Source organism: Thamnophis elegans, chromosome 1 (genome assembly GCF_009769535.1).
Source record: "Thamnophis elegans isolate rThaEle1 chromosome 1, rThaEle1.pri, whole genome shotgun sequence".
Classification (NCBI taxonomy): Eukaryota; Metazoa; Chordata; class Lepidosauria; order Squamata; family Colubridae; genus Thamnophis; species Thamnophis elegans.
Window position 1 is genome coordinate 15,211,910 of NC_045541.1, and position 25,192 is coordinate 15,237,101.

At 38.0% G+C, this 25,192-nt stretch overlaps 1 protein-coding gene across 1 annotated transcript; it reads right to left on the reverse strand.

The window, feature by feature from the left end:
- Window positions 1-4,365: 4,365 nt before the first annotated feature.
- SLC40A1 (solute carrier family 40 member 1) lies at window positions 4,366-20,747 on the reverse strand. Its single transcript, XM_032209821.1, has 8 exons — window positions 20,321-20,747; window positions 18,261-18,328; window positions 13,980-14,139; window positions 12,683-12,798; window positions 11,337-11,463; window positions 8,259-8,504; window positions 6,869-7,519; window positions 4,366-5,880 (listed from the first exon to the last, which is right to left on the reverse strand). The coding sequence occupies exons 1-8, from the start codon at window positions 20,364-20,366 to the stop codon at window positions 5,561-5,563; spliced, it is 1,734 nt and encodes a 577-aa protein (XP_032065712.1). The 5' UTR covers window positions 20,367-20,747; the 3' UTR covers window positions 4,366-5,560.
- Between the last annotated feature and the right edge of the window lie 4,445 nt (window positions 20,748-25,192).

A 25,192-nucleotide genomic window follows, 5' to 3' on the forward strand; every position in this document is an offset into this window, starting at 1 on the left:
TTGAGAACAGCAAGGCAGATGATTATGAAAAACAAATTATGGAAAAAATTATGGAAAAATTGCTTAGCACTTGGTGCAAACATGCCATTGAAAATTCACTTCTTACTCTTGCAATTAGACTTCAGCATTTCACTTTGAATTGTGAGTGATGAGCATGGGGAAACATTCCACCAGGATATTGCAGGCATGGAGAAAAGATACCAAGGGAAATGGAATCTGTCCATGCTTGCCGATTACTGCTAGAATCTCTCCAGGGATGATCCTACTACAGTTCACAAGAGAAAAGTCAAAAAGTGCAGTTTAGATACTGAATAAAGATGGAACCTTGCCATTTAATCTGATGTTAGAGCTTGTCAGTTTTCCATGCAAAAGGCGTGAAAATGTTACACAAAACCAACCAGTTGAGATAATGGAACGTTGGCTTCAAATCTTTTTCAAAAGTTTGGGAAGTGAAAATGTGGCAGTGTCGAAGTGTCAAAAGAAAGAACGAAATTTGACCATGCAAATATTATTTCTTTTGTTATTTGTATCTTTTGCCAAAATAGCGTCCCAGTAGTTACCTCTGAACGTTGTGTGTTGGTTCAGGTAAGGTGAGTGCAGGGCACTTTGTGCTACAAACCCACATCGATTGACATTTTTAGTCTTAACAGCTGAGCAAACATTGTAGGCATGGGTCATTGCCCATAGCTCAATTTCTGTTGCTCGAACGAAAAACAACAACATGGTTTTACAGAGATGCCAGGTGGCTAATGTTCTTGGTTTTTAGAAAGATGGCGGGACTCTTTTTTTTTTTTTAGCAATAAATGTTCACAAAACCAATTTCTTTACTTTTCTTGAAGCTGCATTAATGTCAGTGGACTTGGGGACTGTGAACAGCACCAATCAAGTGATTGATTTGATCAAGTAGTTGCTATGCCATGGGGAGAGGGCTGGGTTTTTATGAGTTTTTATGTTGTGGATTTGTTGTGTGTTGTGTGTAAGTCTGGAGTCATTTGTGTGTGAATTGGGCAGCCATAAAAATTGGTGTAATAAATGAAATAAATAAAATAAACCTAAAACTTTGTCCAGACAGAAAAATGCTAACATACTCAAAAAGCAGCAAGAGAGAAAAACAATAGTTATAGAAAGGGTACAAAAATCAAGAGAGAAATAATAAAATGGTTGAAATGATCAAGATCTGTTTCCAGTATGCCTTATAATAGCATCCCTGGGAGAGTATATAGGGCAATGAGCATGGGAAAGAGATCTCCAAGCCATTTTGCCAAGGCTCGTAAGTTTCTCAGGAATCACTCCATTGTTTTGATATGGGACTGATAGGGTTGCAATGAAGCTATGAAGTTCATTCCCACTCACCTTTGTATAATAAAAGAAAAAGAATTGGTGGGAAAGAAACCCTTTTCATTTCTTGTCTTTCCAGACCTGCTACCCTAAATCTGCAAGTAACAGCAAGTTAAGATTTGACTAGTAGTTCATTCCAAACCTGAATGCTATAAATTCACAAAGCATAGCAAAGGAAGGTTTTGAAGGAAAAAAAGATTATTTTATCTTCTCTCCCTTAATAAAATAAAATTTTAAAATGTTTAGTAGCCAGAAAAAGAGCATCTATTTCTAGTGGTATACTGTATAGCAGGGATGTCAAACTGGCAGCCCGCGGGCTGGATGTGTCACATGCAGGCCACACCCACCCTGGGAATGGGTGATGGCAACGTGATGCTGCAAAATTTGATACCTGTGCTGTATAGGTATGTGCGCCAGTGTGTTGCAACATATTCCATTTAATATATCCATAAATGAACGTGTCAAGACTGATTGCCAGTTTTATCATTGCATACTGGATTTTTTCTGTATCTTATCAGTTTAACTAAATTTGCTTAGTTGTTTGGGGATTGATGTAGGTATCTCTTGGTATCTTAGAACTAAATCCTCATTTCCTTTGCAAAATGTGCTAGTCAAGCAATTTGGGACTACATCTAAGATACCCACATTTCTCATTGAAAATGTGAATTCTGACACCAAAAAACCTTGGGGGAGCAAAAGCATAGGATCCTCACACTATTCCATTTTAGGAGGTGAAGCAGGAAACGAACCCCAAAAGATTCCTAGACTTCACTGTCATTAGAGCAAAGACCTTTGACTTCTTCTCATTTAAAAGTGAGGTTATGTCTTTTTGTACTTCATTGGAGATATTTGGAAGCGGACTCCTCTCTGCCCTTTGTTATGTACCTTTCTTCTTGCAAACTTCAGCAAGGAAAACATTAACTAGAAAGAAATATTGACTTATGCTAGAACAGGCTGAAGTATTATCATATACCATGCACTTTGTCCTGGTTTGGTGGCCTTTCAGTAAACATACTGGTTTCTTGTTCTTACACTCACAAGTCTTTTTTTTAAGCCCTGTTCAGGTATCTTTAGAGGCATGTGAGCTCTATAGACAAGGAGGATGCATTAAGGCATGCATTTGCTCTTTCTTCCATATTCCTAACCCTAATTCATGGGGCAATTGTGTGCAATAGACAACCCCCCTCCCCATAGGATTTCAAATCCTATTTTTCTAGGGTTCTTAATCTGATGAAGGTATTAGACGCTTTTCATTGCCACTGGGGGTTCTCTTGAAGAAGACAGTGGAAAATCAAAAATTGCCAGGAGTCTTCACGTCAGCAGAAGTCAAGCTTGTTTTAAAACTTTTTTTAACCTAAACAACGAAAGCAGAACTAACACATTCATTTGTACCGCCTCATTCACACCCTAATGTTTGCAGAACTTTGAATTTGCTTAATAATCCAAGCATCATGAGGCCATTTGATTGTAAATTACAAATGAAGTGGGAAAAGACCATGAATCCTTTTTGGTCAATACAAATTATTGCTTCCTTGTCGAGGCCAGTCAAACTCATGTTGTCTTTTCTGTGGGCAAATTTTATTTTCACCGGTCAGAGACCACTAGTATAAAATAAAAAGGTGGGATATAAATTCTATAAATAAAAGTGTTTTTTAATTATTCTTTTCCTTAAAATATACTTTGTTGACCAATTTTAGTAGACATGCTATAAAAATACCAAATCCTGTTTTCAGATTATGTTTCTTCTTCACTCATCATCAGAGAAATACTAGGATATTACAATCCCTCTTAATAAGGCAAAATATTGCCCATTCATTGTCCATTCCAAGTAGGCTTTAATCCATGGGTGGAACTATTATGAAGAAAGTAACTATATATTTCTGCTTATATATTTAGTTATCCATGAAGTTTAAAAATGGACTAAATATAATTTTGTAATGAGTTGACATATATGCAAAAATGAATTATAACATTCAGTATTTGGGATTTTTGTTTAGCTTTTAAACTGCTACTATAATTCTCTCAAATCAATCTGAGATTTATCTACAATTTATTATGCTGGAAGCAATCATATCTCCATTTTATTTGTGTATAAAATTCAGTTTCAGTTTCAGTTTAAGAGTTCTAGAGCAAATTCTAAACACAGGTCTTGTGAATCGCCACTTAATTTCAGATATGGGATTAACTGTATTGTGTGCAAAACATGTTACCCAAATGAAGAAAAGGCAAAAATGTGAAAAATAGTTTATATTTATGCATACAAATATTTTACAAATATTTAACAAACAGAAGTTGAAAATTACATTTAGAAAAACTCCAGAGTAAGAGGATTCAATTCTATTTTAAAGCAAAGTGCTTGTAGCATTGTTACTGCAATTTCCACAAAAGTGCATAAAACTTACTGTAAAAAGCTTTGTACTCATTTTTGTATACCATAAGATGTCTCCAAAAGCAATTCATACATAGATGGCATTGTCGGTCACTACTGATTATCAATGTTTGCTTTTAACAAGTTAAAAAAAAAACACATACACACAAACATCCCAAACCAATTTAAACTTATTTAAAATAGTATTTTTTTTTTAGTAAGCTAGGACAGTGGTCTCCAACCTTGGCAACTTTAAGACTTGTGGACATCAACTCCCAAAGGAACTCTGGGAATTGAAGTCCACATCTCTTAAAGTTGCCAAGGTTGGAGACCACTGAGCTAGGGTATAAAAGTTTTTTTAAAAACCAGAGTGCATAAGGGTATTAGTTCTGTAAAACATTTAAAACTATACAGATGTACCCTAATTCACTAGTGTAAAGTGAAGCAGGACTTTGCATGCTGACCCTTCTTCTAAATGCAAACCACGCTGGCTGCTTAGCATAATAAAGCCACACTAATTCTATCACTGAACAGAAGGTATATGCACCACTGCCAGTCTTCACCCAAATCTTGCCCCAACATGCATTTGTAGTTGTCAACATGAGTGCTGCCCAGAAGCTCCTTTGATGGTACAAATACTGTTATGCTTCCTTTTGGATGCAAATTGCTTTTGCAGATATAGATCTATGATCAGGGACAAGCTTTTACTTTAATCATGATTAAACTATTAATCAAGTGTTCACAGGTTACACAGCTTATTTCTCCAAATTACTGACATACGTAAGATAGGCATACACACAAAATTAATACATGTCTTATATTGTTCATCTAGGAAACAAATTACGTTTTTTTGTCAATTCGTAGTCATTTGAAATGGGTTTTATACAAAGAAGTTGCTCGTGGCGTATTCTTGATTTCTTCTAGAGATTATGGGTGCTATTGTAAAATAAATGGTTGCAATTTTGTGGTTTAAATAATTTTGAAAAAAAAAGATTGTATCTTTCTTCTCCCTTGCACTCTCTCATTAACGCACACACACACACAACCTAGTTCTCTCATCTCATATATCTGGCCTTTAATACTATGAAACCAAGGCTTAGTAAGCATGTTACTGAAAATTTATAAAACCAAAAATACTTCCCCCTTATGTTTTACAATGCTATACTGTATTATATAAATAGCTTCGGTCTATGCTATGTTAATCTCGTCTCCTATGAAGTGCTACATACATATTCTATACTATTTTGCATTATTTCTTATTCAGATAATATACTAAAGTAACCCAGATGTTACTCCAAAACTGAACTAGAAGTAACTTCACAGAAAAGAGGTCTTGTTTGTTTGTTTAAAGGCACATTTGACAACTTTATCGATCAAGAAACATTGCTGTTTTTGATTTGTATGTTTTCCTCACATCTAGTATTTCTTTAAAAAAGAAAAAAAAACTGCACATCTATTCTATATTAAACAATAACACCCACTAATCATATTACACATAAGAGCATATTTTGTTTAATTTGTTAATCTCCAGCCCACTCCAACCAATAGTAATTGTGTATTTGAAAAAAAAAGAATCGAAGTTATGTCCTTCTAGTCAACTGCCTTTAAAAAAAAAGAAATTAAACTTTTAACTCTTGAGGAGATATCCTCTTAAATAAATAAGTGCATCTCTTGCACCTGGTAAAAATCCATACTTGGGTTACCTGCCCAAAGGCAAAGGAAAACTAGGTAGATTGCGAACTTGAGTGCTGGAAAGCAATACCATTTTAGAAGGTGCCAACTGCTTCTGACCCATAATAAAGCATGCCAGTCAACATGGACTGGAAAAAAAACACCTGAAGGAGGCAAAATCCTCTACGCATTGGATTCATCAGAATTTGGAGGCTCATTGGCAACTGACTTTAACTCAGGAGTACAGCAAAGAATGACATTCCTCCCCAAGCTTTTATGGGCAAAACGGAAGTACATGATATGACCCATTGCGACGAAGGAAACAGAAATGATTACTAGCAGTCCAAAAGCTTCAGGGTTAGGAGCCAGAATAACCATGATGAAATGTAGCAGATCCAGAAGGTAATTCATGGAGTTCTGGACACCATTTATGATACCTCTTTCGGATTCTATCACATTTTCCTGAATCAATTGTGTGACTGTCAGGTCAAAAGACCAAAGGCCTAGAGAAAGCAAACAAAAGGAAAAAGGTATTTAATTCCAGTTGAGGCAGGGCAGAAGACACAGAAGAACACTTGTTAAACAAGCACAGATCTCTATACTGCAAACAATTCCTCTCCCCCCCCCCTCAGTTAAAAGCCTTGCCACCCCTTTTTGAAAATATAGACAATGGAAACATCCTGCTCCAATCTTCCAGTCAGAGCAGTTCTGATGGGAAAAGGCTGGGATATGGAAATAAGATAACCACTTCCAGTGCTCTTCTTTCTGCAATGCAGGCTACACTTGCATATACCCAGCAACTGTGATGGTGCTATTTCTGCACCTCTGAGATTTATAATTATTAGTCCATTTTACTTATGTTGGATTTGTTTACGAGAATAAGACAATTTAGGATACATTCCCATGCTTAATTCCCCCCCCCCACTATATGCGGCAAGACTTGATTCTGAATTAGCTATGCAAAGAAACATCGTTAAAAGCTTTTTATCAATAAAATCTTATTCAATTGTGGTTTGGATGGAAAGCAAGTCCTGGAATGCTCAGGTGCCTTGACATTCTAGAAGTTGCAATCCAATACACCATAATTTGTAATCCAACTATATCTGGAGACCATCTTGAAAATCTAGACTTAATATATGATTTATGACCGTGACTCAACAAAAGTGCGAACGTCATAAGCGCGCCAACACCGCAGCGCTAAAACCGCGATGTCAAAAGCGCGCCGACAACAGCGCGCCGACAGAAGCACGATTTAATTTAAGGTAAGGTTTAGGGTTAGGGTTCCGTTACAGCGCACTTCTGTCGGCGCGCTTTAGGGCTAATTAGTCGCTCATTCATCGCGCGCTTTTGTCACCGCGCTTTAGTCAGGCGCGCTTTTGTTGTGCGCGCATTTGTGGTGGAACCATTTATGACAGGTCCCACAACTACTACAGAAGTACAGATCTGTGTTCAAAGAAGTACCATGAGTATTTTATATAGGAAAGTACGTACCAACTCTTGCTACAATGACTCCCGCGAACAGAAGGCTAACGGAGATGAGAGACACTGGGCTGGGAGCTAATCCTGGATCAGAAGACGTTGCATTAATCAAAGCAGGCATTTCAGTGGTAAAAGCCATTTCAAGGAAATCACCATTAGGTGCCAAGGTGGGTAATGGGTTGCTTTCAAACAGCCTAGCACTGATGTCAGCGAATGGGGAAACAGTGAGATCCAAAGGACTTCCTGGCGTGAAGACGGAGATCACACACAAAACAAGAGAAGACAACTGGGCAATTCCAGAGATGATGCCTGTGCGGATTAACCCACATTTGTTACGCAACCAAGTGAAGGCTACTGTTCCCAGGATTCCAGTTACAGCAGAGGCCCCCATTAATAAGCTTAAAGTGGAGCCACTCAATCCCTGAGTGTATGCATAGCCAGTGGTAATGCAGTCAAAGCCAAGGACGGTCATGTAGAGGAATGCCAGGGCCAGACCTGCAAGGAACACTGACTGGTTATAGTAGGAAACCCATCCGTCACGGAATGTACTGAAGGGCTCAGCCATGCGAGAAAGACAGCTAGCATTTTCCTGTTCAGGCTCAGAAACGGCGGTCTCTTTCTTGTGAATTAACTGGACTCCTTCGGTGCCCTTCGATTCACCATCTGCAGAAAGAAGCAGCAGATAAGGATCGCCCATTCAAGCAAACCAATTTGCAGCCATTAACAACAGACATGCCGTTAGCAAGAAACTTTAGAGCTCTGTCCTCAGTCAGAGCAGGTTGTAAAACCATTGACTGACAGGTCAAAACTGGTTCTCACAGCATAGCAGGAAAGATCCCCCCCTCCACCTCCATTAGAAAGAAGAAGAATATGGGAAAGCACCAAATGCTTCTCTTTCCCCATTTCTGCTCTTCTCACTTAGGGCTTTGGGTATGTCAAACAAACCATTAGTGTCAAGTGGTTCAGCAGCAGGAGTGCCGTTGCCTCGTGACCCGACAAATGCGCGCCCAACAAATGCGTGCCGACAAAACTGCAGTGACAAGACTGCGATGTTGAAAGCGCGCCCACTAAAGCGCGATTAGGGTTTTTAGGTTAGGGTTGTTTTCGCATCCCAATATGTTGTTTGCTGATGGCGTGCTTTTGTCACCGCGCTTTAGTGGGCGCGCTTTCAACGTCGTGGTTTTGTCGCCACGGTTTTGTCACCGCGCATTTGTCGGTGAACCCCGTTGCCTTACTGGCTTTTCCAAATCTTGGAATGAATTTTTAAAAGTAGACTATATAAAGAATTATAAGGAAACAGAAGGTACAGTGAACTCTGATGAACTTAAAATGACAAGGAAGTATGCAGAAGTGCATGATCTCATTGATATTTGATCAAAGGTATCTTCTAAAATCCTGTTACCTTTCTCTACATTGAGCTGCTTCAGTTCTGACTCTTCGGCCTTTGAACCAGTCTTGTGAGCCAAAGCAGGCGTCTTCTTGTACACTTTGAAGAGCAGTGTATATTCTATGCACATGGAGATCAAGTTCCAGCCAGAAATGAACCCACACCCTATCACAGGTGAACCAAAGGTCATTATTTGTCCCACGGCCATGGGAGCCAAGATGTTGGTCAGCTGATCAATTCTTCGAATGGTAGCATTCATATCTATAAGCCAATGCAGAAGTTAGTACTGGACAATGTCGCAAAAATAACTCTCTTTTTTGTGCCACACCCACATGATGAAAGGCAGTCTCAGGAATCGTTTCTGGCTCCTGAGCCGTGGTGGTTTTTAAGAGGCTGGCTGAAGAACTGCTTACTCTGCCAAACAGCTCCTTTTTCTTTTTATTGTGTTTTTAGTTTTGTTAACATTTATAAATAATCTCAACAGTAATACAAGGGAGACCTGAGTATTTAGTATTAAGATAAAAGCCTTTTATATATTGTACTGTAATTTTTTTTGTGATTGCCTATCAATGCTACACTCATTTTTAGCTGTACAACTTAAACAATTCTTATATTTATCAACTTTTTACAAGTTATATTTAACACTGAAATAAACTTTTTTCTTATCTTTAAAGTTTCAAATTATCTGAGCTATTATGTCTGAACAATTTCTAGCTTATGCCACTATGTCCAGCTAAAATATGTATTTCGTAATATATTATTTATGTTATTCACATGTTCTACTGCAATAAAACAATTACTGAAGAGAAAGGAACACTATTTTTTAGGCTTTGTCTTAGAATTTTAATCTTTTCTTAAATCCTAGCATTGATTACCGTATTTTTGGAGTATAAGACGCACCAAGGTTTTGAAGAGGCAAATTAAAAAAAAAGTTTTTGCACTATGCAAAACTCCCCAAAACGGCTGGTTTTTCATGAAAACGGGCCTGTTTTTTTTCTTTCAAAAAAAGAGCATGAATAGCCCTTAGGAGGCTTGTAGAGTGCTCCTGGGGTGGGGTTCAGCCAAAAACGAGCAAAAAATGCTCATTTCGGCATTCCCCAGCCCCCAGCAGCTCTCTGAAAGCCTCCTAAAAGCTATGCACAGCCATTTTGGTGAAGGGGCGGGGTTTCAGAAGGCAAAAAATGCTATATTCAGTGTATAAGATGTACCCAGATTTTCAGCCTCTTTTTGCAGGGAAAAAGGTGCGTCTTATACTTTAAAAATACATTTTTTTGACTCTTCCCTGGGTTTTTGTCTAATTTTACACTTGGTTTTAACTTTTTAAACCTAGCTCCATATATATTTGGCTTAGTATGAATATTTATAATAATATAAATACATATATATATATATATAATATAAATAAACAATATTTATATTCTTTCATAAACCTTCCTAGAGAGCTATATAAAATGTGTTAAATAAGTATCACATATAAAAAAGCGAGTTGTATGCATTCATTCACAAAAGAATGAATTATCTAAACAAGTATCACTGAATGCAAAGATATTATGCCTATCTCGAAGTCTTCTTACTCACATTAATAATTAATATTTTATATATTATTATCACATTGTGTTTCATCAAATTCTAGTATTTAACTAATATCGCATAAAAAGCAACATCCACCTCTCAAATTTCCATCATTCAACATTTTGGGTTGACTACAAATAGAAAAAAAATCCCAACTATTATAGAAGAAAAAAAGCACAATTTCCCCCAGTTTCAGTAGTCTACTGATTACTTCCAATCTAACCATTCCTGTTACATATGTAAATTGGAAATATTTTTAGGAGCATAGCAACATTTCACTACCTTCCTATGATATAAAATGGTAACTTCCTGCAGCAAATAGTGCATGACTCTATAAAACATGTAACGTAGTTTTAAATAGTAAACAGGACACAATTTTAATTGTCTGTTCCCTTCTCACACCATACCCTTTTAATCATTTAGTCTCCCTGTGCATGTCCATATTTCCATTGGGCAGCATCTGGAATCTTTCAGAGCATTTATTAAAAAATGGAATAGCTGGATACCATATGGCCACATAAATATATTCTTAATTAATGATTTTTGCAATCAGAATAAAAATGTAGAGCACAAAGAATCTGGCATCATGCTATATAACAATTAGTTGCAATTCAGTGTATATCTGAAGGTCATTTGGACTTTTAGTTTCAACAATAAAAAACTGTGGGGTAATTTGAAGCATATTACTTCTATTTCAGTCCTTATTCAGTTACAACTCAAAATGCTTAGGACTAGAACTCAAGGCTGCTGTTGTCAGTTTGCAACACAAATTACCCTTCTTTCCATAGAAGAAGTGGCATAAAGGTATCTTATTTGGTGCAAGTAGAATGGGCTTAGTTATTTGCAGAATTGCCCGCATCCAAATACCTCCACCTGTCTGATGTTAGTTGAGTCGGCATGCTCCAAGTTCCATCACATGGTCATCTGGTGGGACCAGGAGATGTGCCTTTTTGTCTCTATGTCTGCCCCAGGGAACAGCATTCTTCCCAAAATCCATATTGCCCCAATTCTGCCCCCCCCACCTTCTGAAAGGCTCTAGTGATTGGGTTTCTCCACCAGGCACTAAGTAAGGAGGAGTTTGTGAGCCTATCTTAATTAATTGTTAGAGCTGCTTCTGGCACAATACAATTTATATTCTATTCTTTGGATGATGATGAGCATTTGTTGTTTTTAACTGTATATGCCATCCAGATCTGCACATTGAATAGGTATCTACATAAACTGATTTGACTGATGAACAACGGAAACAATATTGTTTTGCAAAAAAAGTGATGAAGTAGTACTTTAAGGAGTATTACAATTTGTTTGCTAAATCTTGATGAAACTATAATGACTAACTATTCATAGAAATTATATAATTCTCTGATCTGCTGCTTTAGCCAAACTAGGGGAAAAAAAAAAGATCTGGAAAAGAAATCTGAAGTCATGTTCTCTTGCTGCAATCCAGCAAAATGTGTGGAATTCAATTGCTCTTTTAAGTCAGTCACACGGAATAAAATAAGGTAAACAAATATATCTTACCTGCTAATTTGCTTCTATTGTCACCAGCAACAACAACCACCCAATCTCTCTGTATGGTGATTGCTGTGGCTGTACTGGCCAAATTTGCAATGTTTGCTATTGAGATGACTAGAATATAGCACAAGGTCTGAAATGGAAAGGGAAACAACCTGTTTATGGAACAGGCAAGAAAGTAAGGACTTCCTCCCACTATTTAAATCAACTTTCCCACCTGAACTGCTGTGTTTTACACGAATTTTACATCTCAAGATATTTGGCCACATAGGGAGCCAAACATAAACGGATCTCCTTACTCTTCCTTTAACCCATAGCCCCAAAGTCCTCTCCAAAATAATCTCCAAGAGGTTCTAAAGACCTTTCTGAATGAGATCTGTTTTCATTTGGCAGGATGAAAGACTTTTGAAGAAAATCAGCGACACCCTCTGTCTTCTTCTTCCTTAGAACACTCCAAGCCATGCTTTCTATTTCTATGATCCTGTAACTATTAAGACAGGATTTGTGAGGATTTCTGGGGGCTGGCTAGGAAAAGGAAGACAGGACATCCAGAACCTGCTCCTTCTTTTCATGGGCAATTCTCTGGATTCAACCACATTGTAATTATTCTATAGTGAACCTAGTGAAGATATTTTGTAGATACAGCTAATTGTGATTTATAAACCTTGGTATATAGCTTAACGTAATATGTAAAATGAACCAATGTGCCTTAGTCAACAAACAGCAGTTATAATAAGCCATAGCATAGCTTGATATAATCCCTCTGTTTAAGGATATCAGGCTGGCTGCAAAAATGACTAGATAATATAAAACACTGTAGCTGTCTGAATTTTTTGCAGTCCTGATCTCTCACTCTTTTAAAGAATCAATATATCTACATTTGCAATTAGTTCTTTGCTATTGGTACTTATGTTGTAGTAACATGAAATTGCAAAGGTAAACTGATCTGGCTTTAATGGCGTAAATGGAGTTGACTGTATAAGCGTTGACAATTAACACACGCTAAAGTTTAAAGCTGATTAAAAACCTGCCTAAAACTTGTCCCAAAGGTGCTTTTTGAAGAGGCAACTGGACTTTCTGGTTTTTTTAAAAGATATTTCGCTTCTCATCTAAGAAACTTTTTCAGTTGTGGATGAGAAGCATAATGTCTTCAAAGAAAAACCAGAAAGTCCAGTTGCTTCTCCAAAAAGGATCTTTGGGACAACCATGACCTGGATGACTTGAGAATCTCCATAGACATCTACCTAAAGCTTGAAACGGACTACAAAACATGAATATATTTTTTCAGAGAACAGCTAATGGCAAAGTACTTTGTACACGCTTATAAATGTTTTTAAGTTCTGTGCACTTACAAGAAGCCATCCTTGATACAAATTTAAAAGTTGCGCTTTAAACAGGAAGACGATCATGAGAAGGATGCCACACAAAATCACTGAGGCATTCTGCACAATTAAGGACGTTTGGGCTACTGTTTAGGAGAAAAGAAAGGGAGCACAATGTCAATACTTAAAATAGGAAATATTTCAGTTTATTATTGTATCAAGATGTTTACACCTGTTTTAAAGGCAACATTTTTAGGCCAATGTCCTAAATATGGATTTAACAGGTAAAAGAGAGAGAGATATTCATCTTTGCATTAATGCTTAAACAGCACCAGACAATGGACGGTCCCTTCCTGGTGTGAAGGCATCATTTTCAAATTGCTAATGCTACTATCAAGGAGGAAACACCCAGCTTGAGTAGTTGATGTTTACATCTAATGGGCATTAATTATTCAAAACTAGCTTTGCTTAGACAAGGTAATTATTTGTGAAGTATTTAGTCAAATGCTTAGACAAGATTTAAGTCGTATTAATAACTTAAACACATTAATTCTGAAGAGTGCATAACACAATTACAGAAGCCACGGAAGTATGAGGTAGCGTCCCTACTGTGCATTTTTAATAAACAGTTCAAATTACTATTCTAAAGTAGTTGCAGATCCTACAGAGCCGGGCCTCATTATGGAGTAAATTCCAGTGAAGTCTGTAATTCTTGAAAAATAAGTAAACACAGATATGACTGGGCAGTCCAATTGTTATTTGCATAGTCATTCTGAACGAGACACTTACTCTGTGCAATTCTTTACATCAATGTTAATAGAAGTTGGGTTTGTTTTTTTTTTGAAGTTGGGATGTAAACCTTTAATTTTGCGTTAGAGAGAAAAGTCTCTTTTAAATCAAGCTTGGTATCTGGTGCTTGATGAAGATGGCCATTAATTTTTCTTGGCAGCAATACAAAAAATGGTTTACCACGTTTTGTTTGTTTGTTTAATCTACCAGCCTAGCCCATGACTTTCATGTGGTCTTCCACGTAAATGGCTTTTCTGTAGTCTTTTCAGAGCCTTCCAAAATCAACTATCTTTGAAACCTTAGGGAAATCTTTGGCTATGCAGCTGAGCATTCTATTTTAGGATGGTAAGTAAGTCTGGTAAAGTTTTTCAAGCTTAATTAGGTGCAACTAGCCAAAAGGGCGCACTTTAAATTAGGCATACTGTAATTAAAAGCTTAGCACTGACACAATTGTTTCAGCAAATTCTATGCTTTTTTTGTGATTTAGATTTCCCTTATTATATGCAAATATTCTTCAATATTGTATGACACTACTAACCTTTGAGCCTTGAATTCTTGTCTACCCAGTCTCCAATAATGGCCCCTAGAAGAAGAACTGATCCTGCCACAACCAATCCATAAACAGCAGTTAGGAGCAGACTGTTTCCATATAATTCAACCAGGAAGAGAGACACTGCAAAATGCCACATACGATCCCCCTGGAATGAATGCAATAGGTTTAATTATTCAGCGCTTTTTAAAATCTGCAAATAATTAGAGAACTTTGGGCAGATTGCAAGATGGTACACAACATTCAAAATAAACGTCAGTAAAATAGCAAAACATACCACTGTAGCACCTAAATATGTTTATATTACATTTTCAGGTCTCTAGCAGCCTCTCTTACCTAAAACGGCTAGATTCCCAAACCGTCTTAGTAATTAGATTCATTAAAAGAGAAAAAAGGGATCGGTTATAGAATCTTGAGAACAGGATACATAGTCTATTCTGCCACTATAATATAGGGGTGGTTTTATATCACAGTCTAAAGATTCATAGTTTTATTTATATAATGTTAGAGTTTTTTAAAATCTTGCTCTGTCTGTCTGTCTGTCTGTCTGTCTGTCTGTCTGTCTATCTATCTATCTATCTATCTATCTATCTATCTATCTATCTATCTATCTATCTATCTATCATCTATCTAATACACTAATTAATATCAACATCTAAACAAGGAGACCATTGCTAGTATCATCAATGTCTGACAAGTTTTCAGCATGAGAGAGAAGGTTCTTATATAATTTTTATTTATAAGGTAAAGATAAAGGTTGCCCTTGCGCATATGTGCTAGTCGTTCCCGACTCTAGGGGGTGGTGCTCATCTCCATTTCAAAGCCGAAGAGCCAGCATTGTCCAAAGACGTTTCCATGGTCATGTGGCCGGCATGACTAAACACTGAAGGCGCATTAAACGCTGTTACCTTCCCACCAAAGTGGTCCCTATTTTTCTACTTGCATTTTTACATGCTTTCGAACTTCTAGGTTGGCAGAACCTGAGTCAAGTAATGGGAACTCACTCCGTTATGCGGCACTAGGGATTTGAACCGCCAAAGTGCTGAAGTTTCTGATCGACAAACTCAGTGTCTTAGCTACTGAGCCCTTTTGTTATTTATATTTACTGTTTTTTATATTTGCTGTATTGTGAACTTTCTCTGCACTGAGAACAAATAAATAAATAACCTTGAAGCAAACTACAATTATAACATTAATATCCTTGGATTGCATGTCCACTGGAAATTGTGACTCTCAAAATACCTGGAACCCATCATCTTAGGAAAGAGTCTCTTAAGACTTGCATCCTCCTCACTGATAAAATACACCATCTCTTAATGTCTAGGCTGGCAAGAATTTTTATTTATTTATTTCTTGAACTTAAAGATTGCCCGTCTCACGCACATAACAACTTGGGGTGGTGTCAGTTGTTCTGTCAACTTTTGTGCTTTCTTACAAGTCCTAAATAATTAGCTCTGCTACAATCAATTAACATTCCACTATTCTGTTCATGAAAAATACAGGAATAATTGATTCTGACTCCATTAACTCAATACCTAATAAAATCACTGAATGAACTGACAATGACCAAACAAGACTGGTCAGCTGATATCTCTAATGGCCATTTATTTTGCAATGTTAATATTTTACACAGCCTCTCTGAATGTGTGCATGCATATCTCCATGCTTTGCACAAATCTGTCCCCTTCCATTAGCAACAAAAAATCCAGTAACTAATGATAATACCAAAGTTGCTCATATTGAAATGCCTGAATGCAAGCAATCATAAATCAAAGAAATGATAATCTGGTGACAATGAACTCTAGAAAACAAGAGGGCATTATTAATGTGACTGGCATTGAGGAAAAACAAGGTTAGAAATACCCTTCACTTGGCCTCTCATAAGCTTTTGAGAATAAGGCACGGTGTGTTTACACTATAAGTGCCTCATTGGGAAGCCAGCCAAGTGTTATACAGTATATGAAATTGGCCCAATCTATTTTATATGCACTCCTAAAGGTATTTCAGTTTACACTGGCAAATATGAATATTGTATATGGGTTGATGAGGTAAGTTTGTTAAGAAATCGTGCTTAATATCAACTCTTTGGAATGTACTCTTCACTTCCGGGTTCGGTTTTGCATAAGGTATGAAGTGACCACAATTTAATGAAATTACCACTTGTCTAATAAGGAAGCAGATTCATTGGGCTCTGAAAATGGAATTACTTTTGACTTTGCCATGAAGTAGAAGCCAAAGTTTTTAACTCAAGATGTAAGCCTGCTATTGTTGAAGTTCTGCAAGGGCTTACTTCCTAATTAATAAATAACTTAATACCTAAATCAGGAATATTGATATTTACTGAAGTTGCAGTATTTCTAAGCTTCTTAATTTAACTAATGGTTATAAAAGGTTAGCTATTTTACAAAATTATTTATTTGCCTATTTCTTTCTATTTAAGAAAGAAAAAATGATTTAAGCAGACAATATTATCATGAATGAGTGTAAGCGATCATTAATGAATTAAGCAGAATTTTTTATAAATATATTCTGGTATATGAACTACATAGCCATTTAAAATTATGCCATAATTCTAAATTCCCAAAGGCAATCCAATGAAATAAATAATGCTTAGATCATAGTATTAGTCATATAATTCATTAAATCAAGAGACAATCGAATATGCTATTGTTACAGTCATTGTTAATTTTAATAAGAGGAAAAGTGATATATCAAACATTATTATGATAATGATAAAAAGATAGACATCTTTTGGACATCTTAATGAGGATGGCCATGATTTTAAATTTTAAGCACTACTATCAGAGAGCTGAACAGTCACACTATATATAATGCTTTTATATTAAGTTCTTACCATAATTAGTCACTTTACAACCAAGCCAGATTTAAATCAAAATGTAGGAGTCATGTTCATCAACCTAATACTATTTCTCATCTCTCTCTCTCATACATACTTTTAAGCATATTTTAAATGTAGGCTATATTTTGAATGTTGTTTCTAATTTGCCTGAGTATTTTTAAATAGAAAAAAAGATTAAAAGTAGATTGAGTAAATATATATTTAAAAATCCAATATTGTTACCAATAAGATATTTTTCATGTAAGCTGTCTTAACTACTGCAGTGATAAAATAAACTTTTTATTCAAATGTAGAACAAAGCAGGAAAAGATGCAATAAGTGAATATTTAATATAATAAGTGAAAACAAACATTCTCCTAAAATTCTGAAGATTATAAGATTTAGCGCTAAACATTAATAGGTCACAATTCCTAATAATCAACATAACTCTAAAAAAATCAATAGCAAAGCTAACATAAAAATTACCAACTGCTGTTTTAAACTGTTGCTTGGAAATGCAATGTATTCTGCTTTTTTAAAAAGTTCTGCTTCCTCAAAAATGTGTTGCCAATCCAACAATTAATTTCTACAAGTAGTTTATATTTACAATACAAAACCTCGAACTTCTTATCCACAGAATATTAAAAGTTACTAAAAGAGAATTAAATCCATTGATGATTGAGTTGCAAGCATTGCCTAAAAAAATGGAAACTTGTCAAACAGAATAAAAATGCCTCAAATCAGATTCAAAGTTCAATTTATTTTGTACTTAGCAATAGTTAGAGCAATAGACTTATATACCGCTTCATAGGGCTTTCAGCCCTCTCTAAGCGGTTTACAGAGTCAGCATATTGCCCCCAACAACAATCCGGGTCCTCATTTTACCCACCTCGGAAGGATGGAAGGCTGAGTCAACCTTGAGCCGGTGAGATTTGAACAGCCGAACTGCTGAACTGCAGTCAGCTGAAGTAGCCTGCAGTGCTGCATTTAACCACTGCGCCACCTCGGCTCTTACTTAGTAGGTTGAGACCACCCAATGACTTTTTTAGATATATTAAATATATATCTTTTTAGATATGTTAAAACCAAGGGAACAAATTCATAAATGATCAAGTTACGGTCCACCAATTTCAAAAGATCTACCCTTAAGTAGTATGGCTGCATCTGGACCTACCATTCAACAACTGTATGAGATCCTTTAAAATCAGTGAATCCTGGGTTTTATCCATACATTAGAAAGTCCAGAATCTAGTCCTAACTGTAGCATCCCAAAGAAGTGATTTCACAATTTATGCCAGAGCGTAATTTAGCTGATGTATTTTGGCTAAATATAATATAGTAATATAAATACACATGTATCCAAATAATTATTAATACATATCAATCAACCTGAAATCAAATGCAAATTCCCCTGGTTTTATTTCACTTACCCAAGTGGACAGGGCATGTCCAAAGTATAGGAGGACTTTTGCAGATGTCAAATAGCTAATACAGGATTCTAGAATGGAAAGAACAAAGCACTGTAATGAACACAGGTAAATGGTAAATTATTGACTGCAAGTGTTTGTTATTACCATCATTGCTCAGAATCTTCTTTTAAAGAATTAATTTGAATCTGATGAATATTTAGTTTACTTCTACTACCGAGGTAGCTTGACAGATACCCAATATAAATATTTCAAGAAATATTTGCCATCCTTTAATAAGTTTATTAAATGCCTTATAATACCTTTTGCTAGTCAATATATTCTGAGGTCCTGATCATCTCCATTACTCCCATTCCATCTCCATATATCCTTCATCACAAATGCTATTTCTAGGTGCTGTACATACACAATCAAATATAGAAGGGATGACTGGGTTTACCTACCTGCATTTTAATGTAGAAAGTAGTTCCATAAAAGCAACTGTATAAACTCAATTTTCTGGCAGAGAACATCCCATTTGGGAATGGCATCCGGAGGAAAAAATAGCCCAAATCATACAACCTGCAGATAGCCCAATCTACATGTGTATGTGTGTGTAGAGGTAAAAGTTCCCCTTGCCCATATATGCTAGTTATTCCCAACTCTAGTGGGCAGTGCTCATCTCCGTTTCAAAGCCAAAAAGCCAGCACTGTCCGAAGACGTCTTGTTGGTCATGACTTAAGTGGCTACAGCATGACTGAACACCAAAGGCGCACAGAACGCTGTTACCTTCTCACCAAAGGTGGCCCCTATTTTTCTACTTGCATTTTTACATGCTTTAGAACTGCTAGGCAGGAAGAAGCTGGGAGAAGTAACAGGAGCTCACTCCCTTACACTATGCAAGTGTAGGGATTCGAACCACCGCCTTTCTGATCAACAAGCTCAGCATCTTAGCCACTGAACCACCACTATATATATATATATATATATATATATATATATATATATATATATATATATATATATATATATATATATATATATATATATATATATGTTATATTTATGCTGATAAATAAATAAAGGGAGACTAGTATAGATCTATTTCAAGCTATTTGGGCATACCAGGGGTTGTGACTTTAAATATATATATATATATATCCCTAGTTGACACGTATGTATGTATGTATGTATGTATGTATACACACACATAGATCAATGTCGACTGGCAACCACTCGGAGGAGAGCCTTCTCGGTGGCTGCTCCGACCCTTTGGAACGATCTCCCCGTGGAGATTCGTACCCTCACCACCCTCCAGACCTTCCGCACAGCCCTTAAAACCTGGCTGTCCCGATAGGCCTGGGGATAAAGACTTCAACCCCACCCGAATAGTATGACTGTTGTGCTTTTTAACGATGTATTGTCTTCATGTGTGTACTTGTCTTGTCCTTCCCTCCCCCTGAATTGTGAGCCGCCCTGAGTCCCCTCAGGGAAAAGGGCGGCATACAAATAAAGTCTATTCTATTCTATTCTATTCTATTCTATTCTATTCTATTCTATTTTCTATGTGCAGGACATTAATCTCATTGGTGTCACTCTGGATACGACTGTCATGTCTTATTGAACAGTCCACCAGGGCTTGCTCTGAAAGCATCCTCTTCTATCAGAAGAGCAAAAGGGATTCCTATAGCAACATCCCATTTCCATTCCGGTGCCCCAATATTTAAGCCCCATTTCGTAAAGAAGTGGGGTTCCCTTATGCCTGGAGCCTAACTTCGCACAACAGGAAAAGTCCTCTTCTCTTCCCGACAGTCCATTAGATACTCGAATTGTGCTTTTTCTCTCCCTCCTCCCCCACCTCCTTCCCGTTCCTCTCTTTTGCAGACTGGGCGCGTGACCATCCTTCCACGCTGTGGCCCCAACTCGCGCCCCGGGGCAAAAGCGCCTTTCCCTGCGCGTCGCGCCCCCTTGGTCCACCTTCCAGCTTAAAACACGCGCAACCTCGACGGCTTTCTCCACTGCTGCCGTTCCCTTAAAGCCCAGTCCGTGCCCTCCCCCACCGCGGCCGCCCATCGCGCACTCACCGCAACAGCCTCGGCTGTTTTGTTGTTCTGTTGCAGACCGAGCCATGGCAATCCGGGGTCCCCTCTCCTTTCTCTCTTTTGCTCAGTTGCGGAGGCTGCCGAGCCCTTTTCAGGCGCAGAAAGCAACACAAGAGAAAGGGAGAAGGTGGAAGTAGATGAGAGCGAGGTCCAGAAAAGAGAAATACGGGGTGCGGGGTAAGAAGGGGTGCAAGGAGGGCGCAGCGGTTTCCCTCGGTTTGGTCTTTCCAAACTTAGCTAGCACTGTAGCTGAAGTTGGAAAGGAATGGCCTTATGCCCAGGCAGAGGCCAAGAACGGCCCCGGGAGAAGAAGGGGCCCAGCGAAGAGCCCACCGCCCTCGTTAGACTCTGGCCGCCGCCGCCTGTCTACACCGAGCCAAAGCTGCCCGCTAGGACTGTGTTGTGCCTTGCGGGAGAGCCGCCTGTTTATAAAACGCTGCCACCAGGGGCCGAGCCAAAGCGGAGGAAAGCCCGGGAATCACCTATCAGCGCCCAGCTGATCTGCATGTCTCCGCCCGTCGGTCCGTCTGGGGTTCTTGCGACTTCGGGGAAGGAGGAGGAAGAGGAGGAGAAGTTGGGGTTCGCGCGCCCTTTGGGGAGTCTGCGAGTGACAAGAGGGGGGCCCTTTATACTTCTGGGAAGGCTGACCGGAATCTCCACCCCAGAGCACCCTATTTGCCCCGAAACAACACAACACCCTGGAATAAAATGCAGGGCGTCCTCTTTGGGCAGCCTCTGCGTTTCTCCCGAAAGCTTTAAAAACCCCAAAACCGAGGATCCTGCTGGAAACAAGTGTACGGGGTGGAGGGGGATCGTAGCGATCCGAAGATGTTATGTTGCCGTACATCACCCCTCACCTTCTTTTTAATAAAAGTTTATACGGGCATTTCTTCCTGAGTTGTTTTTAGATTTAGTGCTGATTTAGTTTCTCTTTTCTTTTGGCTGTGAATTTTGTGTGTGTGTGTGTGTGTGTGTGTGTCTGTCGAAACTTTATTATTATAAACCATAGGGGGACTTTTTAATGGGAACGCAATCATGATATATGTATGTTTTATAAACGAATAAAACCCAATTAAAGCAAACAATAATGATATTTGTTTCGGTGCAAACATGTTGGGCCGCTAACCTTTTGTTTAAAAGCTGTGTCTTTTCTGCTAGTCTCTCATTATTTACTTGGGCTACTGGAAGTTTCCTTCTACTTTATCTCTCTCTATTTGGAGCATTTATCTTTCAGCTTTTCCAGGTGAATATTTCTGTGGTTGGCTTCCTTACTGAGGACCAAGAAAGCATTTTGCATGAGAAATGAAAAAAATACCCCTCCTCCCACTGTTAAGTAGAGAAATTTTAGTAAAAATAATTGAACTATTTTTCCATGCAATATCCTTATTTGGCAATTGAAAATTTTAATTTAGGAAGGGAAAACGTATATATTTAAACCATACCCTTTTCAGTCCCCCCCCCCTTCCCAAGTCTCCTATGCTGGAATCATCGAAAATGGGAGCAACTTGGGGATAAAAGAAACATTGAGATTTTTTTCTTCAAAAAAAAATGGACAAATTAAAAGGAGAAATGATGTACTTGAGGGGCTTAATTTGTGTTTAGTTCATTATACACAATGTTTTTAAACCTCATCCTAGAATATGGGAAATAATAATAAAGAATAATAGATCAAAACATGCAAAAGTGGCATTTGTTTATTAAAGGTAAAGGTTTCCTTTGCACGTATGTGTTAGTTGTTCCCAACTCTAGGGGGCGGTGTTCATCTCTGTTTCAAAGCCCAAGAGCCACTGCTATCCGAAGACGTCTCCGTGGTCATGTGGCCAGCATGACTAAACGCCAAAGGCTCAGGGAACGCTGTTACCTTTCCACCAAGGTGGTTCCTATTTTTCTACTTGCATTTTTACGTGATTTCGAACTGCTAGGTTGATAGAAGCTGGGACAAGTAACGGGAGCTCACTCCGTTACGGGGCACTAGGGATTCAAACTGCTGAACTGCTGACCTTTCTGATCGACAAGCTCAGTGTCTTAGCCACTGAGCCACCACATCCCCTTTTTCCAATTTGTTCATTCATAACTTTTTAAAAGGTTTCCAGGAGAGATTTCCTTCTTTGTAAATGTTATTAAGTGCTACTAGTCCATTTCAGTTTCGGTCAAAATATATAGCCTCCCTAAATGGAATTGAGTGCCAAATAGCACACATTTATGAGAATTTATTTTCTGTCTAATGCACGTCATTAAAACTCAAAACTCAGCAGCACTTTTTCGTGTGGCTGTTGATAAAAATAAGATTTCCAGCGTCCGATGACAGATATGTCACAACAAAAACAAGAAGAAGCACCTCATTCCTTTTCTAATGGAAGCAAATACAGGAAGACAGTACATATCAGCTATATCTTCTGTTTTCTTACAGTGGTTGAATGCAACTGGCAGTTGAAAGGAAAAGAGACCACTAGGAAGTCATCTTGCAAGAATCCTATTTATTGGAATCTTTATGCATTAGTCTATTGCACAGTAGACACTCTGGACAATAGTCACATGAAGAACAATATAAACAATATATGTACTTATAGTTTACACATGTTTTTGCACATTAAAACTAGGACCTAGTAATCAAGTCATAAAGTGCAATTAACTATTACAGAGGCTTTGAGAATGGGTGGCATACTAATACAGTGCAAAAGTAATATATATTATTAAAGATCAAATGAACAACAATGTCTTCCCCAGCCATTTATAGGATGAAAAGAAGAACTAGCCTAAACACATTGGGGAGAAAGCTCCATAATAAGGAAGCTGCTACAGAAAAGGCCCTGCTTCCTTCCGAAGATCGGATAAGCAAAGTGATGCATTTCCTGTTTTTCAGGGATAGCCCTAAGAGGCAGAATAGAGAATTAATACAAATATGGAATGGAGAAACAAAATAAAAGCGGAAAAAAGAGAAAAAACTGATTCCAGAAGAGAAAATATTCTCAGAATTACATTTGCTTTTATAGGTGAACTTAAAGGTAAAAGGTAATGGTTCCCCTAGCACATATGTGCTAGTAGTTCCTGACTGTAGGGGGCGGTTTCAAAGCTGAAGAGCCAGCGCTGTCCGTGGTCATGTGGCCAGCATGACTAAATGCTGAAGGTGCACGGAACGCTGTTACCTTCCTACCAAAGGTAGTTGCTATTTTTCTACTTGCCTTCTACATGTTTTCGAACTGCTAAGTTGGCAGAAGCTGGGACAAGTAACGGGAGTTCACTCCATTACACGGCACTAGGGATTCGAACCGCTGAACTGCCGACCTTTCTGATCGACAAGCTCAGCATTTTAGCCACTGAGCCACCACACCATGAATTTATGGATGGCATTTCAGTGCATGCCAAGATGAAGCTTCAGAACAGGAATGATGTGCCATAATTCATATCTTAATAATGTTTTAATAAAATTGTTGAGATTGGATATGCAAAACAATGCTTCTGTGAACCCACCAACACAAGACTCAATGGAGAAAATGTTGAATTCACCGATATTACTGAAGAAGAGAAACTGAATGCACTGAATAATTTCTCTCGATACTGAAGCTTGAAAAGATTGTGAGCCTAAGACCCTTGCCCGAAAATACACATCAAAAGAGAGGCAGATTAGAATCCATTTCATTCAATACATAAGATCTGATATGGTTCTAGAACTGCTTTTAAACTGATATTAAGAATCTGAGTATCGAAGCCAGGAGAGGTCCAAGTGAGTGCATTGTATTCATCTCAATCTGATTCACCCCAATGTCTTAGAAGCAGACACATAACGGATAACCCTTTTGAGGAAGTGCATTGAATACAGAATATGAATATTTCTGATTCTGAAAAATTAGCAGCAGTATCATGGCAACACTTAGGTACCACAATTAGGAGCGGTGGATTTCATATGGGGGTGGGGAGCAGTGGTGGGATTCAGCCAGTTTGCACCTATTCGGGAGAACCGGTTGGTAACTTTCTAAGCAGTTCGGAGAACCGGTTGTTGAAAGAAATCTCATTTTGTTTTTTCCCACTTTACAGGGCTAATCCTGTAAGGAAGGCAGGAAGGAAACATTCTGGTGTTGTTTCTAGCCTCATCTTTATTGCCCTGCTTACAGAAACTGGCTCTCTGGGTAACCCTTATTACATTGTAACAGCTAAGGCGAAGCACCCACCAACGTGAGTGATGTTGAGTTGGCCATGCGCACCCAGTAACATGACCACCAAGCCCCACCTACCCTGCTGGTCATTAGGGCAGAGAACTGGTCGTTAAATTATATGAATCCCACCACTGGGGGGAAGGAAACAATATTCAATGGTTTACTGAATTCAGATAACCCAAGCAACTAAAGCAAAAGTTTCTTAACTCCTCCTGGCCATGTTAGAGGAAGTGTGCTCGTGCATGTGCTCATGTGGAAGATGTGGCTGGAGCAACCATGTAAGACACCCCCCCCCCCAAAGTAAGATCTGATCACAACAATGTTCCAAAATGTATTTATTTTCTGCAAGCAGTTCTTCAAAACTATAAATATTATATTTTGTTTTCTAGAAATGCTAAACTGACGTAATTTGTCACGAGGCATCTGCTACTGCTGAATTAAGTACACAGGCCTTTTGCTGGAAGCATGGCTATCAGTTGCAGGGAAGGGTAATTTGCTCTGCTGTGGATGTTCTTGTTTAAAATATGTTTAAATTATGCCCTGGCTAACCTGGAGTCAATGTAGTTGTATCAATGAATCACACTGTTCATCTGTTACCCATGGGAGGAATATATTCTAGGTGAGGACCTTAAACACTGGTAAGAACATAAGCTAATGAATGCTTTGTTAATAGAGAAGACTTAATATTATGACATGGTTG

What these genes read in the sequence shown, in the direction of transcription:
- SLC40A1 (XM_032209821.1), bottom strand. Translation starts at nt 20,366, where the DNA reads ATGGCTCGGTCTGCAACAGAACAACAAAACAGCCGAGGCTGTTGCG. An exon ending in AAACAGCCGAGGCTGTTGCG is followed by an intron (nt 18,329 to 20,320) that starts GTGAGTGCGCGA and finishes TTTCCATTCTAG; the next exon opens with AATCCTGTATTAGCTATTTG. An exon ending in AGTCATTGTAGCAAGAGTTG is followed by an intron (nt 5,881 to 6,868) that starts GTACGTACTTTC and finishes TGCTTTCTCTAG; the next exon opens with GCCTTTGGTCTTTTGACCTG.